At 38.4% G+C, this 16,266-nt stretch overlaps 2 protein-coding genes across 4 annotated transcripts; both read right to left on the reverse strand.

Moving 5' to 3' along the window:
* Positions 1–908: 908 nt before the first annotated feature.
* On the reverse strand, positions 909–8,252 carry atp6ap1a (ATPase H+ transporting accessory protein 1a). Its single transcript, XM_079676731.1, has 11 exons — positions 8,091–8,252; positions 7,156–7,282; positions 6,808–6,882; positions 6,465–6,658; positions 5,989–6,029; positions 5,686–5,771; positions 5,456–5,605; positions 3,391–3,548; positions 3,200–3,250; positions 2,817–3,054; positions 909–2,657 (listed from the first exon to the last, which is right to left on the reverse strand). Exons 1-11 carry the CDS (start codon positions 8,219–8,221, stop codon positions 2,448–2,450), a joined length of 1,461 nt encoding a protein of 486 aa, XP_079532857.1. The 5' UTR covers positions 8,222–8,252; the 3' UTR covers positions 909–2,447.
* Positions 8,253–9,037: 785 nt separating this feature from the next.
* tafazzin (tafazzin, phospholipid-lysophospholipid transacylase) lies at positions 9,038–15,493 on the reverse strand. 3 transcript variants are annotated; one of them, XM_079676732.1, is made up of 11 exons: positions 15,417–15,493; positions 13,930–14,078; positions 13,585–13,713; positions 13,455–13,500; positions 13,279–13,364; positions 13,015–13,095; positions 12,874–12,915; positions 12,272–12,334; positions 11,715–11,767; positions 11,551–11,628; positions 9,038–10,686 (listed from the first exon to the last, which is right to left on the reverse strand). In XM_079676732.1, exons 2-11 carry the CDS (start codon positions 14,036–14,038, stop codon positions 10,585–10,587), a joined length of 789 nt encoding a protein of 262 aa, XP_079532858.1. In that variant the 5' UTR covers positions 14,039–14,078; positions 15,417–15,493; the 3' UTR covers positions 9,038–10,584. The 3 variants fall into 3 exon arrangements, with proteins under 3 accessions (XP_079532858.1, XP_079532859.1, XP_079532860.1); XM_079676733.1 differs by having other exon boundaries at positions 15,412–15,458; XM_079676734.1 differs by lacking the exon at positions 15,417–15,493 and adding an exon at positions 14,788–14,810.
* Positions 15,494–16,266: the final 773 nt, after the last annotated feature.

The following is a 16,266-nucleotide window of genomic DNA, read 5'->3' on the forward strand; positions in this document are numbered from 1 at the left end:
GATCTAACTACCTGTGAGTGAGTAAAGTTATTCTGTTTAATTTGACACTTCCCGATTGAAAATGGGGAAAGGATCATAAAAAGAAAATGTGCCACCACATGTCAAAAATATCAGAAAAAGTCATTGTACAGTATGTAAAAAAAAAAAGACATACTATAGTATTTCAAAAATATAAAGAATCATGAGAAAATAGTTATAGTTGGTCAGAAAAATACAAGAAAAGTCACAGTGTGCTCTTTCCGAAAAGTATGCGATACAACAAATGTATAGCAGGGTATATGCAGGAATCCTGAAGTCAAATGTTTGTAATGGACCTTTAAGACATTTTTTAAGACCCTTTCCATACATTTTAAGACCTCATCGCCACTTTGAGTTTTAACCAGTTACATTGGCGACACACTTTACCTCACATTGACTATATACAGTATTGATTGTCCTTCCTCCTTATCTTTCAACCATTTGGACGCAAACTTGCATTTCCCCATAACGATGTTGTTTAACAACCGGCGTAAACGGACCTTCGCGCACTATCAAGCAGTGAGCGTGCGATGTCCTGTTCAGATGACGTCAGATCCAACGGGATGCCATAAATAAACTACACAGAATCACACTACACACCTACGCAATGATTACATTCAGGCAGACTGTAGAATACAACCTCTTTGGAACATTTATATACTTATTGAAAACAAGCTACAAAATGTAATACCTTAGAAAATGCCGTTTCATACTTTTTAATAGCCTTAATTTTCGCTAAATTGATTTGTCAACTTTTTAAGACCCCGCGGGCACCCTGTATAGCCTAAGTATAGCATCACTGTAACAAAGTCACAGTAGTCATTATATCGTATAAAGTGCAATAAATATAATAAAAACAGAGTGCAGCTTTGAATAAATAAAACAACACCTTCATTCCACAGATGGTTTATTGGGTCCACAGCAGCAGCACGACATTCATTGATATTCACTACAAATCATCAAAAATAAATTAACAAACAAATTCAATTCACATTGAGCGTATTTCAGTGCACATCAGTTGTGGAAAGCTTGACTTTAAATAAATATAATGTTCATGTTAATTGTGTTTTTAAAATGATATAAGTAACTTAAGTTCTTGATTGGATAAGACAACCATGAATATTACTCACAAACAACTGGAAATGTCTTCCTTTTAATGCTGTAACTGAAGAAGTCCATTCCATGTTTTGCATTTCCTTACCTCAGAGATTATCTGAATGGTCCCTTTGCTCTTTGAATACTGGAGTTAAAGATGCAATGGATGTCATTTATCTATCATCCATACAGAACGTGTAATCCTTCATTTCACTTACAAACAGACACAAGCGCAATTGTAAACACACACACACACACACACACATTTCACCAATAAATAGCATTTCATAATTTATTTTTGCCCCTGTATCTACAATTGTATCCCTTTAGTGGAACATTTACCCACCTGAAAACGATAGCTCCAGTTTGTGTCCCTTAAGGATTCACATTACTTTGGAAAAATAAATACATCCCATTATTCTGAATGTTTTTCTGTCTTGATAAAAACCAATCTGTTTGTTGCACAATAAGAGATCTTTAAGGGTTTCCTTTAAAAATTGTGTTGATGAGTTGTTATTTAGAAATGTTGAGTATTGCCTCTTTTTGTAGAAAGGGTTATCATTTCCACCTGCCATCTTTGTTTGATTTAGTAACCGAAGTTGTAACTTAGGGAAGGACTGAACAATCTGTCCTTGCACCAGACAAATATTTCAGATTTTTAGAAATACCTTAAAGGTGGGGAAGGTAATTTTGGAGAAACCAGCTCGAGTGCGCTTCAATTTGAAAATACACAGCCGGATCAAATCTACCACTTCCTTACAGAGCCCCTCCTCCAACACACGAACGCGCACATGACCAATGAGGGCACGAGATAAGTTCGTGCACAGATGGAAGGCTGACAGGCAGGTAGGCCATCCAGTTATTTTAGCCGGGACGTGCTTTTTACAGTACCACGGCTTCCACAGATGACATGTTTTTATGGATTTTTTGTCAAAGCACTTCAGATATTCATTGCTATCGGGATGTTAAGAGCATTCCATGGAATATAACAAAAAGTGTATCACAAGCCGGTTTCTCAAACTTACCTACCCCACCTTTAAGAACAGTTTTAATTATTGTTAAAGCTCCTTCTAGGTAACACATGATTCCCACTATGACTCAAATGTATACCTGAGACACACAAACTGGGGCTACCTGAAAATATGATTCTTCAGTATCAGGATGCACATTTTAAAGTATACATATGCAGTGATGACTAAAACCTTACTCTGACAACAACACTAGGCTGTATAAGGCCCAACCACAGATGAACAGGGAGTGGAATGTATCGGGTCGGAGTGGAAGCATTGCAATGAGAGAAAGGAGGAGAGATGGAGGGAGAAGAAACAGGGTTGTTACTCTGTGAGGGGCACGGAGATAGCCGGGCCCTTGGGGTCATCAAAGCGGTCCATAGTGTGGAGCTGCATGATCATGTGGAGCCCGTAGGTGAGCACCAGCAGCATGAGGAGGCTGGTTATCAGACCCATCCAGATCCCCGGAGAGAAGAAGCCTGCGCAGTCACTGGCGTACGAGAAGTCACTTCCAGTCACGTTGAAGCCCTGGATCTGTGCAGGGAGAGAGGAAATAATGGGTGAGGGCAGGGACAACTGAAACAAATTGAGTTAACCATAGTTCAATCTCTCGGTGTGTCCACAAAAACAATATTAGTGGGTCTACCGTGCAACAGACAAATCAATTATAAAGAAAAAACAACTATATCTTACCTGAAAGTCTGAAAAAGAGACCCTCCACTGATTGGCTGGATCTTTAGATGTGTGTGGGATGAGCACGGGCCAGCGGAAGTTGGTGACGGAGCCGCAGCGGTACGAGTACTCAGCCGGTGCGTAAACATGTCTGCTCCCGTTAAATGTGGCTTTGGTGCCGTCGTACTCCAGCTCCACGGCGTCTAATGTGAACCAGCGGCGCGCGGACACCTTGTAGTGACGCTGGCTCATTGCAAAGCTGGATACACACATACAGAGATGGGGCATTGAAGGTCACAATACCCATTGGGATATCTCAAGTAGAATGTTGAAGGCTTATAACTTATTCTCAACAATACAATGTATATTTGCAAGTTTCATGTCATATCTTTGGTCGTACTTACATGAGTTTGAAGCTGCTGTGGCCCAGAACTTTCTCATAATTAAGAACCAACCTGCAAAGAGCCCAAAGAGGAAATTAAAGACAAGACTATTTCAAATACATTATGAGGAATGAGGAAATAAGATGACTTTTGTTTTCAGCGAAATACGATCCCTGCTTATGAATCCTGCATGAACTAACGGTATGAACTACCTCGCTTTGGATTTGTCGCAGGTTGAGCCGCCGAGTTTTGGGCTGACTCCCTCTCCAAAGGTGGAGGGGGTGAGGTCGTGCTCTTCCCAGCGCCCGCTCCGAAGGATGCTCACTGACAGGCCTGTGGCCCACAGCATGATACAAGTGTCATCCCCCTCCTGTGGAAAGAGGGACAAAGAAGCAGAGGGCAGGTTAATTAAAGTCATTAGAGGGTAAAGCTGGGCATGAATGCCTATGTGACCCGCTCTATCGAAATCAGTCGGAAGTCGCTCATTTCAAAATAAACCTGGATTTGCGTAAAAAAATAGTTTTTCGGGGTTCGGGTGTTTTGTTTGATTTGAAATAAACAAAGTCTTGGCTTTCAGAATATGAAACTTATATTTCCAAAATCACACGATAAATACATGTTTGAAGCTTGAAAAGGGAAGATGACGGCTCTCACTCGCACCCTGCTGTTCTGCAGCGCAGCCCCCCCACCCTCCCACTGACATTATGAATGTAAGGTGTATAGTAATCATATATAACACGGCAGGGTCCGTCACAGTTTGTTTTCATCTGATTTCAAATAAACAAAGTCTTGGCTTTCAGAATATTAAACTTGTTTCGGAAAATGTAGATGATAAATACAACTTTGAAGCTTGTAATTATTAGAGAACGGAGTAACTTGACGTCACAGCAGGCATGACAACAGCCGGTGTTTCTCGGCAGTGTTTTCCCCGGGAAACAAACAATACACACAAACGCAAAAATACACAAACACACTCAGACCAGTAATCCAAACCAAAATATCTTCCCTCCGTAGTATTTTGATCATTTACTAATAATACATCAGATCGATGGATTCCAGAGAAGAGGAAACTTTAAAAGGCCTTTTTCTCAAAATGATGATTCGGTGACAGTCATTATATAATGTGACATATTTTGCTTAATATTTGGAGTACAACAACAATCCTGATTTCATTAGAAAGCTAATCTCCTCTTTCCAACAGTGTACTCAACTCAAAATGTGTCTTCGGGTCAATGCGATTGATTTCGATAGAGCAGGTCACATATTTACTTATTGTTGACAATTCCAATGAAAAGACCAAAACCAAAAATATTTTAGTCTATCTTGCGAAATCTAAACAGCCTATTAACACTGAAGACAGAAACATTTATAAAAATCACAATTAGTATAGAATCATTTAAAAATATGTCCTAAAACAGCTGGTCTCTATAGTTTATCATCAAATAAAATCGGATGAAATATTGAATTTGTTGGGACCAATTTCCTGCTGCGGAATAATCCACATCCGCAGACTGCTGCGCCCCCGCTGTCTCACAGAGAGATACCGCAGGTCTTTCCTTCCTGCAGCGGTCAGACTATACAACCAGCACAGCCCCTAGTTGACCCCCCCCCGCAACAAACTATGTGCAATCTGTGCAATATATAAATGCCGTTAATAACTGTATAATATATACCTGGCTGCTAAATCCTTAGAACTGTTACAAGGTGTGTATTTTGTAAATTGTGTAACTTGCTGCTGTTAAATACCAAACACCTATGTGCAATATGTGCTAGATGTGCAATATATATAGATGCCGTTAATAACTGTGTAATATATACCTGGCTGCTAAATCCTAAGAACTGTTACAGGATGTGTATTTCTTTTTAATTATGTAACTTTTTATTTTTTATTATATCATAACTTAGTACTTTTTTTAAATGCATGTCACATATTTAACATGTAAAATTAAGCTGTCTGTGGCTCTTGTTCCTGCTGAAACTACGCACATTTCCCCTCCGTGGGACTAATAAAGGTATTCTGATTCTGATTCTGATTTGGTGCTCTAGGGAGAATTGTGGCATTAGGATGTGTGTGTCCGGTGTTCATAGTAATGAAGGATCATGTCAACCAGTGCAGCTCTAGGACACAGAGGGAGAAGAAATATCCAGTGTTGACACATTCACTGCTGTTTTTCTTGGCATTTGTTGGTTAAAGTAAATTAGGATGCTTTTATGGCTAAACAAGAACGCCAAGTTGGAATTCAAATGCACTAAAAAGAAAAAACTGCGCCACTCCACCTTAAACTCCACTGGACCGTAGATCCCTTCCTTCTCCTTGATCTTGCGCTGCCTCTCCCTCTCTCTCTCCCTCTCGCGCCATCCGCCCCTGGCCTGCAGGAGAGAGCGCCCTCCACCAACGCCCGCTTCCATGGAGAGAGACGCAGCCTCCTGTCAAAAGGTAGAAAGAAGACATGAATAAACTGCAGCAGAAATACAGAGATATTTAACCACATAGAACATAGACTCACCCTGGAGGGCTGCAGGGCTGTGTAGATGGCTGTGTACGGGACAGACTGGGTCTTCATGGTGCTCAACACCTGGCCAATCATCTCATCTGAAAAACACCCAGTTCATCTATTGGCTTGGCCTTACCCAACAAGTCATCACATGCAAAGAAATACTGAATGTATTTCAATTTAAAAACAAGTTACAGGTGTGTATTTATTTGCATTGCTTTAATGCTTTTACTGTTACTTTAAAATGTTCACGTTAATGCATAATGATGTATGCAACTCTCTTTCTCGTTTCTGTACTGAGTCAGACAGACTCACCGTTTCCACTGAGAACATCTTTGGCAGACATCAGATCAGCCCTGCGAGAGAAACACAGGGAGCAACAAAGACATATATGTATGAAGAGAAAATTGAAAGAAGTAAGGGAAATGATTAGCACAACTACATTTAAATTAATTAATACATAAAGCCCAAACGTCCATTAGCGTTTTCTCTCAATCTGATGCTTTCAGCTGCACTCAAAACGCCTTGTGCAGTGATTTTATCATCACTAATACTCGATATCACACATGTGGGTAATCTTTGTGAAGCTTTTTTTTCTATTTTTGAACCCAAGGAAAAGCATGAAGCTTCAGGGCTTCAAATGAATTACAACAGTGACATCTGCTGGTTTCTAAAAATGACAGCAGCACTTCAATACTGGTGCCAATGTTCTTACAACACCTCCATGTTTTTCAACAATATGAGACTAAAAGCCCCCTCTACATTCCCTTCAGGTGGAGCGGTGTTCCTACCCGAAGCCGTACGGCAGCCTGAACACCAGCAGGGCGGGCGAGGAGGCATTGAGTCTCAGCTGACTTAGAGTCTCAGGATCCATGTACAGAGGAGAGGTGTCCAATTGGTCCTGCAGCTGGCCAATCACTGCATTGGAGGCAGGCCAGGACACAGCAGGTAACACCAGAGGGGAGGACGAGGACCTCAGAGCGCCCTATGGCACACGATGACAAACAAAACATCTGTCAGTGAGTCTAGTGTTCATGGTCTGTTTGATTTAAGTGATAGGAGTAGAGATGAGAGTGAAAAAGATAACATTTGAAAACATTACACTGATTTACGATGTCAATATCATCATCATACCTCCAGGTTCGGGAAAACACTGTCTTGCTTGTTTCCAAAAGCCCCTCCATACATAGTGAAGTCCTCTATGCTCATCTGGGATGGAAACAAAGAGTAACAAGCAAATCAATCAATTATACCCATCTCCATGTTTCTCTGTGAAGTTAGACAGACACATGATGGGGCTATATTAACTCTTATGCTGTTGTTCTTTTGTGGGTTGACAAATGGGACAATACCATATACAATTAGCAAACCAATAATAAAAAAGCATCTTTTGTCTCTTTATCCTATATAATGTCAATGTTACTGGACGGATTTGAATAATATCATTATTATAAATTAGGCATTTTAAAAGTGTGTGTGTACCTTATCCTGAAGGAACAGCACGACATTTCTTGGGCCCACACTCAGAGCTTTCTCCAGGTAGGAGGCCAGCTGCTGCTGCCCCACGATGTGCCCCGCTGTAGGGGGAGACTGACTCGGTACGGAGACCCTGGAGGATTCAAAGCAGTGGTGAAAGAAGTTAGTATTCAGAACATTAAACAATTTTTCATTAAACAATAATATGTACGGAGATGCCTTTAACATCTTAAAAGTATGGGTATGCAGGTATACTATTACTTCAGTTTTATGAACATGTTGTATTATTCTGTACTTTTTCTGTCCTAAATCAAAAAAGGCTCGTCTTATAAGATACGATAAGATGGACCTTTATTGATCCCCCTAGGGAAAATCAGGTGTTATAGCAGCGAAACACAAGTAGTGCACATGAGAATACACACAAGGGTATTGAGATCAAATATATAAATAACAATAAACATGTATTTACAGTACGAATAAAATAACAAAAATACCATGACTTAAACCCTGATCAGGTGAATGTATGTATACAGATATGTTGAGGTTAAATGTACATTTAAATGTGTAGGTTATCCAAATGTGGATGCATTCAAAGGAATGCTTTTAAATGAATCCACTGCAACACTGCTTATCTCTATGACAATACGGAAACAGCTTGCAGGATGACAGGTAATATGGCACCTGCCTTTCATAATAAGGATTACAGGAAAATCCAATGTTACGCTACTATATTTGAATTATTTAAAAACGCCTTTGCAACACTGTATAGTCTGCATCTTACTAAATATTATAGCAGATAACCGTCGATGACAGTTTAACGTTCATCCCAACTGACATTCAGCTAACCGTTAGCTAAACGGGAATAAGAGCGTCAAAGCCCGTTAGCCCATTCAACCGCCTCTGTGAGACGAACAAAACGAATGAAACTCAATATTACTCACCCCTCACTTGTCCACATAATAAGCGGCACCTGCTCATCGCAATTTCCCGTATTTAATATGTTCAATAAACCGAGAAAAACGGCCAAACACGCAGAGATGCTGCGGAGCTGCGGTGTCTCTTTCGTCGCCATCTTTACGATCACCCTGACAGCAGCAGGTGACGTGACGCCCGAGGATGTCCACAAAACGTGACGTCGCGTGAGGTCACGTGACGAAAAAGACGCTCTCTGCAGCATCAATACTGCAATACATGTAGTGGGAGGTCTGCACTCTGCAGTATTTCTTTTTATTTAAAACATAAAACCGTCTATGAGCAGTGTCTAAATCAACTGCATCCAATGCTGAAAAAGTAACTTTGTGCAATTATTAATTAAGGCAAAATGTATAGGCACTTTTAATGTTATCCTACTTTATTCTTTCATAACATTTTTCGACAGCTTCAGTTAACTTGATTTTGATCACACTTACAATGTCTCATAAGTTAAACTTTACACATTAATGCGTAAACTATTATAACTTAATTATATAACGTTCATTATTCTTAAATGGGAAATTGTGCATACCTATTTTGCATATTTTTCCTTTTGGTAATTTAAGGATATACTGATGATAATGCTAAACCTGATGTTATCCAATAGTGGTACAACAAAAGTACGACAAATACTTTACAACTTTAAAATACTTGTACTTTTCTTTAGTATTTTTTGCTACTTTATACTTTCAGAATCAGATTATTAATAACACATCTGTGATATTAAATGCATCAATAATGAATGCTGAATATTGTTATTTTTACGTTGCAGATTAAGATTGTACATTCAAATCATACAATAATGCAGTGCTTCACTATTAATGTAATATATTTTAATATGACATGATGACATGTTTTCATTATGTGCGGTTTGGATTCGGAGGTGGGTGTTAGGTTTCTCAACACACAAATCAAATTTAGAAAAGTTGAATATTTATTGGCATTCACATACAGTAGGAAATAATGGCAATCACAGTAAGGCGACACATTTGATAGTAACCACAGATCACTACGCCATGGCCGATCCTCCCTTATAAAAGTGATGGATCTCTGTGATAAAAGAAGGTATATACATCTGTAATGATGTAGCATTCACAGGTTGAATGGATCTAAAGAAATTCATCTGGAAAAGAAAGTATCTACATTACTAAAATAAAATATTTGCAAACTTAATTTAAAATGTACACTTAACATTATAACTTCACAGTCGACCCAAAGCGGCATGGACATAATAGAAGCAAATGAATCTACTATCATCATACTACCTTTTCAATGATTTATTCTGCATGCTTAAGCTGTAAATATTAACCATGCAGAACAGTGCTGATTAAAAGTCTTCATTAGATTAAGATTTATAAATCTACATCACACTGCATACTAATAAATAGAGTTTAAACAAACACCAGTTTTGTGGGCAAACAGGTTGATTCAACCCTGACGCCAGACAACACCAATATGGATCGATTCTGCTAATGTTGGGAATAAGTTCAACAACTTTTTTAAATTCTTGCGTGTAATAACTGTAAGTGTGGATAGCAAAAGGCTGCGAAGTCCAACTGCTTTACTGTGTCCTGCTGTTATGTTGAAATATACCTGTGCTGTGAAATCAGGCGCCTGTTACTCAAAGTATGATGTAATAAGGCTGATTTCTTCATCAAAAAAACCTGAGTTCATTTGGCTGCGCTGTAAACGGTTTCACCTGCTTGTCTTTTGTTGTCATTCTTATAGAAAGTAGCTACTAAACAAGTGTTTGCTGTAGTATTACACTTGCTGTTATCACCACTATCCACAGGGGACTGAATTTAGATTTAGATATTCAAGATCCAAACCTTAAAGTTATAATCATTTTCAGTGACTCCAGTCTGCTCTATCATTTGTTTGCATCTCAAGGACACACTACGTCCTGTATTGTAATCCTGAATTGTACAATCATCCAATGATTATGGTACTGGTGGGAACTGAAAACACATCTGAGCAATTAGAATGACCAGTAATTACGTAACTCTGAAGGTACTACATGCCCAAATGAAGCCGCAAACATTCAAAAATATTTTACTCCTATAACCAATTCAGTGACCGTCTGCTTTAAGGTCACAGCTTTGATAGGTATGAATTCAAGTAACTCAATTATCAAATCTATTCTAAACGGATAACCGTGTTTTAGGATGATAGTGGATGAGAGCCTATTGCAGCAAGTGAATGATGCATTTTGCTATATAAGATGCCTGCTTTTAAACATTTACAAACAAGTTTTTGTTGCACCAACATGAATTGGAAATTTTTTCAAAACGTTGCCCAAAATGCAAAGAAAAGTGTGATCATTGGGAATTTCAGAGTGAACATGTGTGATCCAGTATAGAAAAAGGAGGGAGCGGAAAATGTGCGGATGGACTTCCAGGAGAGGAGGTGTTACCCTCAGTTTAGGGTAGAGGATCATCATGTAGCAGGAGGGACAGCAGGGACTCAGGACTGGGTCTGTATCTGCCCATGGAGGGCCTCGGCCTGGGCTTTCAGGCTTAGAAACTCCTCCTGGATAAAATCAGTCAAGGTCTTCCTCATTTCCATCTGAAAGGAAAATTAAAAGTAAATTATTCTTTAGGTTTCCCTACAACAGGGGTGTCAAACTCAATTTCATCGCGGAACACCTTTTCATTATGGTTGCACTCAAAAGGGCCAGTTGTAACATTAAGACTATATAAAAATACATATATAAATATTGAATATATATATATGTATTATATTACATTATTGCCTCTGCATTGGATTGTTATCGGATAGGGTAATAACTTCATAATTAACTAGGTCTGAAAGCAGAAGTCTAGGGCAAGTAATTGCAAGTCTCTTCAGTGAGAATATCACAATATGATTTAAAAAGAAAAGCACATTCTGGAAAAAAAGTCAAAATAAAAAAAAGGCATATTTTGAAGAGAAAAAGGTAAATTCTGAGAGAAACTCAAATTTGAGAAGCATTTTGCTACATGTATTCGCAACGTGCTTCTGTAAATCGCCATGTAACCGTATAATAAACATATTATATTCTTTGCAGGCTCTTATGGGCCACATTAAATGAAGTCGCGGGCCGGATTTGGCCCCCGGGCCTTGAGTTTCACACCCCTGCCCTACAACAAATCCACAGTCCTTTTTTTGATTAAAAATGTCCTTTAATGATTATCACAATAGCTACATTTCATCATCCGAGTGTTTCAGCTTTACATAAAACATCAAATAATAGCTGTAGCCTTGATCCACTCCAACAAGCAGTTAGTTGCATTTAAATATAAAACGATTTTGACATTTGATCTGCCATTTCTTGCTTTGTAGCATATGAAATATAGTTACATCATTAGTCTAATACTTGGATTGCACCATTAGAAGCATTAGTTAGTAGTATGTATTAGTGTGTAAATGTGTAATATGGTCTGTCCTCACCTGGCTCTTGTTTTCGTCCCGGAGTGATTCAACAAGGTCTTTCAGACTGAACGGTTTCCCCACCAGGATTGTGATTCTCTGAAATCAAACCAACAGTTACAACTATACAAACATGATAAACTAAAAGTTTTAAAATATTGTTGATTAGCTCTAAGTGTTCCTACCTTGCCAGTCCGAGGAACATAGGGCTTCTCGTTTGGCAGAACGTCACTCAAACCTGAGACAAAAACACAGAAGGACAAATAATTGGTTTCTATATGAAGTTCTATCTGCTGATTTCAGACTTCTGTTGTTGTTACTTTATATTACTTTGCAATGTTTGTATTTTTACCCGTTTTTAAAAGAATAAGGCTGGGTATATTGGATTTTTCTTGAATGCCAAAAAAACTGATGGAAATATTTAAATCAACAATATTTTCAGCGGGTACTAAATCCAAATTTGGTGCATTAGGGAACATTTGTAAAAGCAGCACAGTGTTTGTAGGATTAAGTCCAAATAAAAAAAAACAGTGTATTCATGGTAATAAAATGAAAAGTCTTTTGCTTTTTACAGATCTCGAACAAAAATGGAGATCCATGTCGCAGAGGAGGAAGATATATCAGATGAGTTTATTTCTACATTTGTCTTTGACTTATTATTTAAAACCACAGTTATGAAACAGCAGAACAGAGATGATGTATGGTCCTCCGCATCTGTTTGTGCTGCAGTGCTGTTACTCACCCACATGCCAGAGTGGCAGGATAACCGGATTAAGGGAGCACTCTGCTATTAGTCGTCCCACACCTAAAACACAAAACAGATATTTATGAACCACAATCCCTTTCACACTGACAACTGATTTGGCTCTGTTTATTTTCACAAATGTTAAACGTACATGTGCTTACACTGTATGCAGTATTACACTGTACCCAAGAGTCTGAAGCGTGATTCTAAATGTCTACACACAACTAAAAACCAACGTTTGAATGCTGCACAGCTCTTTCGCCCATGTCTATTCATCCTGTTGAATGTCATCCTGTAAAGGTGGTATTTCTGAAAAATTGAAGATAAAATAGGGAACAGCTGATTTAATAAAAATGTATGTAACCGGATGATTCACTTAATTCAAGATTTTGTTAAACTACTTTTTTTGGGGGGGTAATGACTTTGTAAAAATATAAACACAAACCATTCGACAATTAGAAAACCTGAACAGAGGATTTAAATGTTAATAAATGGGAAGTGGTCTGAATTGGCTTTGCTCAATTAATTTACAAGTGTACTCTCAGAAGTTTACAGCTGACTTCGGAAACGAGCAACAGAGAAACATGCACTGCACTCACCCCATTTTAACCGTATACATTCTTCTGTCATGTTGATTTTGCCTGAGGAAAAACAAGAAAGGATTTCAACTAAATGTATAATAAATCAAAAAGCAAAAAAATAAGTAAGTGAGTGAGATGTGAGAAGGAACGTTAAAATACCTTCTGGAAAGATGTGAACCCACTCTCCTCTGTTCAGCCTTTCCACAATAAAATCCATGCCTTTCTGGTAAACACCGTCACCTACAAGAAAAACATCATAATGCAACCATTAACCACACAGTACATATTACATTTTCATGTCCGACACCACAACTTAACAAATCTTCTACCCCCTAAAAGAAAAAGGAAATCCATGGCCAACAACATGAACACATGATATGATACTGCTGTTTTTCATTGCCCTAATAATGCTAAAAGACTCACCTCTGCAGACAGGAACACACTTTCCGCGGCTGAAGAATCTTGAGTGCAGCTCTTTAGTGAAACAGATGTCAGATGCTGCTGGAGTCCTACACAGTTACAGAGAAATAATTACACAATGTACAAAACATAAAACCAAAATGAAGAGTGAATGAGGTGTGGAAATGATAAAAACTCACCATCGCATCTTATTGAAGTTCCACAGCTGTCTGAGCTTTAGCACACCTGTCACAAACACGTGATTATTTTCCTGTTTCTGATGTTACTGTGTAGAAGTGTCTGATTTCACTTTGTGCATCTGTTTCTTACCCCAGATGTGCGGGTCATCCATACAGGACTGGTGGTTGGACACAGTGATGAGGGGTGTGTCAGAGGGCCTCTGGTCCACCAGGTCCAACAAAACCTCATGGTTGTGCACCGTTAAGTAGTTCATGTACTCTGAAGATTAGGAGGGAGAAAACTTGTGAGCATATTCTTTTGAGTATACAGCAGATGTGGAAGATATATTCAGATCCTGTACTTTTACCACACTTTATAAACACTCCCTCCCAAGAAATATTTGAAATCAATACATGCGGAGAAACTTGGTTTAAAATTGGACATGAGAGGAATAATTGCACCACCGGTATGTGCTGTGTATATACTCCAACTTACTGGTCCAGAAGTAGGAATAGGAGCCCACCATCCCCATAACCAGTGAGCTGGACATCCTCCATGCCAGAGGAGGGCAATGTGGAAACGGCCATCTGACCTCCAGGGGCATCACAGCGCTCCACAGACACTACATCCACTTACACATTAACCTGGATAAAACACCAACACAATGAGAGTCAGCTAAAGGGAAAACTAAAGCAGTTTTAAATTGTTTTTTTTGTCTATTTTTAACATTTTGATGAAGGGATACGACTTCATTTTACATGTGATCAGCCTGAAGAAAAGGTTTGATTTTCTTTACGTTTCAGGTAGGAGCTTTTTTTTTGCAAGTCTTTAAGAATAACCCTGATGTTTGCATGGAGATCTAGTGATAGGACATAATACAAATATGTTAATAGAAGTGCAGTATCCAGTGTTTAGAGACCCTGACACTAACTAGGGATTAACATCAGGATATTTCAGCCATGTTTACCTTTTCTCTCTCAAGTTATTAAAATAAAATCCCTGGAACGAAAAACTTTACTGTGTTGCGTGAATACTGTCATTTTATGAGTCGGCTACATTATAGCCTATTAAATTCATTTGACAGACATTATTGTCATAACAAAAATATTTCCAATGCATACACCGACTGGGAGCAATTCATGTTTCAGTTTCTCAAGGACACTCATCTCTCGCTTTATATACAATTTTGTCTCTGATTACTGATCTGCTTCCAAAAACATTTCTGTAAACATTCAGTTTATGGGACATTTTTGATTTTAAGTTTGTACTGCAAGTTCCTTGTCTCACTTTAGAATGTTTGTTAAATGATAGCAGAACATTACCAATGGTAAATGTGGAGCTCATTTTACCTACTTTATTTACCAGGTGTTGTTTTGGTCGCCGAGCGTGTGATCCACGTTTTATTATCTGTAATAGGTTTTAAGGATTACATATTTCTTATTGGATGGAGTAAATACGGTATTTTCCTCTGACATGTAGTGGGGTAAAGTTAATAAAAGCGTCAAAAGGAAATACTCAAGTTGAGCAAAAGTATTTTTAAGCACAATACTTAGAGAGTTATTGCACTTGACGGGGAGTACTGTTACCTGAAGCTAAGGTCAAACTATACCGAGGCATTTAACCTTATATCACCCAGCTGATGTTAGCCTGCGAGCTAGCTGCTAGTTTAACCGACTCCACTCCGAGACACATGTTAATACATAAAATACATGAATAAACTGGTAGATCAAGGTGTCATTTGTTGTTTTAGCTTCACGAGAGCTGTACTGACAGAACCAATCAACATTTTTACAAAGATATTTGCATTTTAATTCATGACTCTGACACCATTGTGATTTAACAGCTAAAAATAACGGCGCTTTACGCTTTTAAATACACATATAACGTAGCGTGTCACACTACGACCCTTTATCAAACGTATTTTAATACTTGAATAACTTGGGATTTAGATAAAACACCACAAGTTCAAAGATTTACCTCACCTTACTCCTGCTGACAGCAGGCTGGTGGTGAGCGACCCCGGAACTGAAAGTCACGCAATGACTTGTGGGTGTTGTAGTTTATTTTGGACAAAGCTTTTTAACGTAATAACGTTAAAGAATTAGCGTGCCGGTTTGTTTTTTATTTGTTTTTCTCTGTAACGACTTAATATAAAATGTGTCTTCCGTCATTTATATTGAATGTGGTTTACAAGCAGGAAGAAGGAAAAGGTAAATCCCTGTTAACTAATGCTTGACCTGCTGTTCACTGTTTTGAGGTCTCCTTTCAATGAGGATTACTGGAATAAAGTATTACTGTAATTTAAAATATTGTACATATTGATATGTTAATAACAATAACATCATATCTAGTGGTTTACAATTAGATCGATTTTGTTATGGTAATTATTCTTTTAAATAATTTATTGTTTTTCCACTTGACGTTTGAAAGGCTTTGACAACATTTTGAATATTTATGTGAGTAAGAAAAATAAATAATTTGCACTCTGATGTGTAATCAGAATGTGGATTCAAGTATCTGCTTGGCTTTACAGTCTTTGCATAATTACTTCTCATCCAAGGTTGAGTGTGTTTTGCACCTGGCCTGCAATGCTTCTTCTCAAACAGTCCCAGAACTGAACCACTCTCCATCGCTCTCTTTCTCCATTTTGCACCATCTTTTGCCTCCTTGTCTCTTGCCAACTTTGACATGTTGACTGCAGTGGATGGGGATTGCACTGGTGCCCCTTCAAATGATGGACACCAAATAAGCACTTCAGCCATGCCACACATATGTATAATTTGAAGGGGTGTGCTTATAAGTTAGTTGTTACATGCAACATAGTTTAAGCGG

This window comes from Notothenia rossii, assembly GCF_949606895.1.
Source record: "Notothenia rossii genome assembly, chromosome: 4".
NCBI lineage: Eukaryota > Metazoa > Chordata > Actinopteri > Perciformes > Nototheniidae > Notothenia > Notothenia rossii.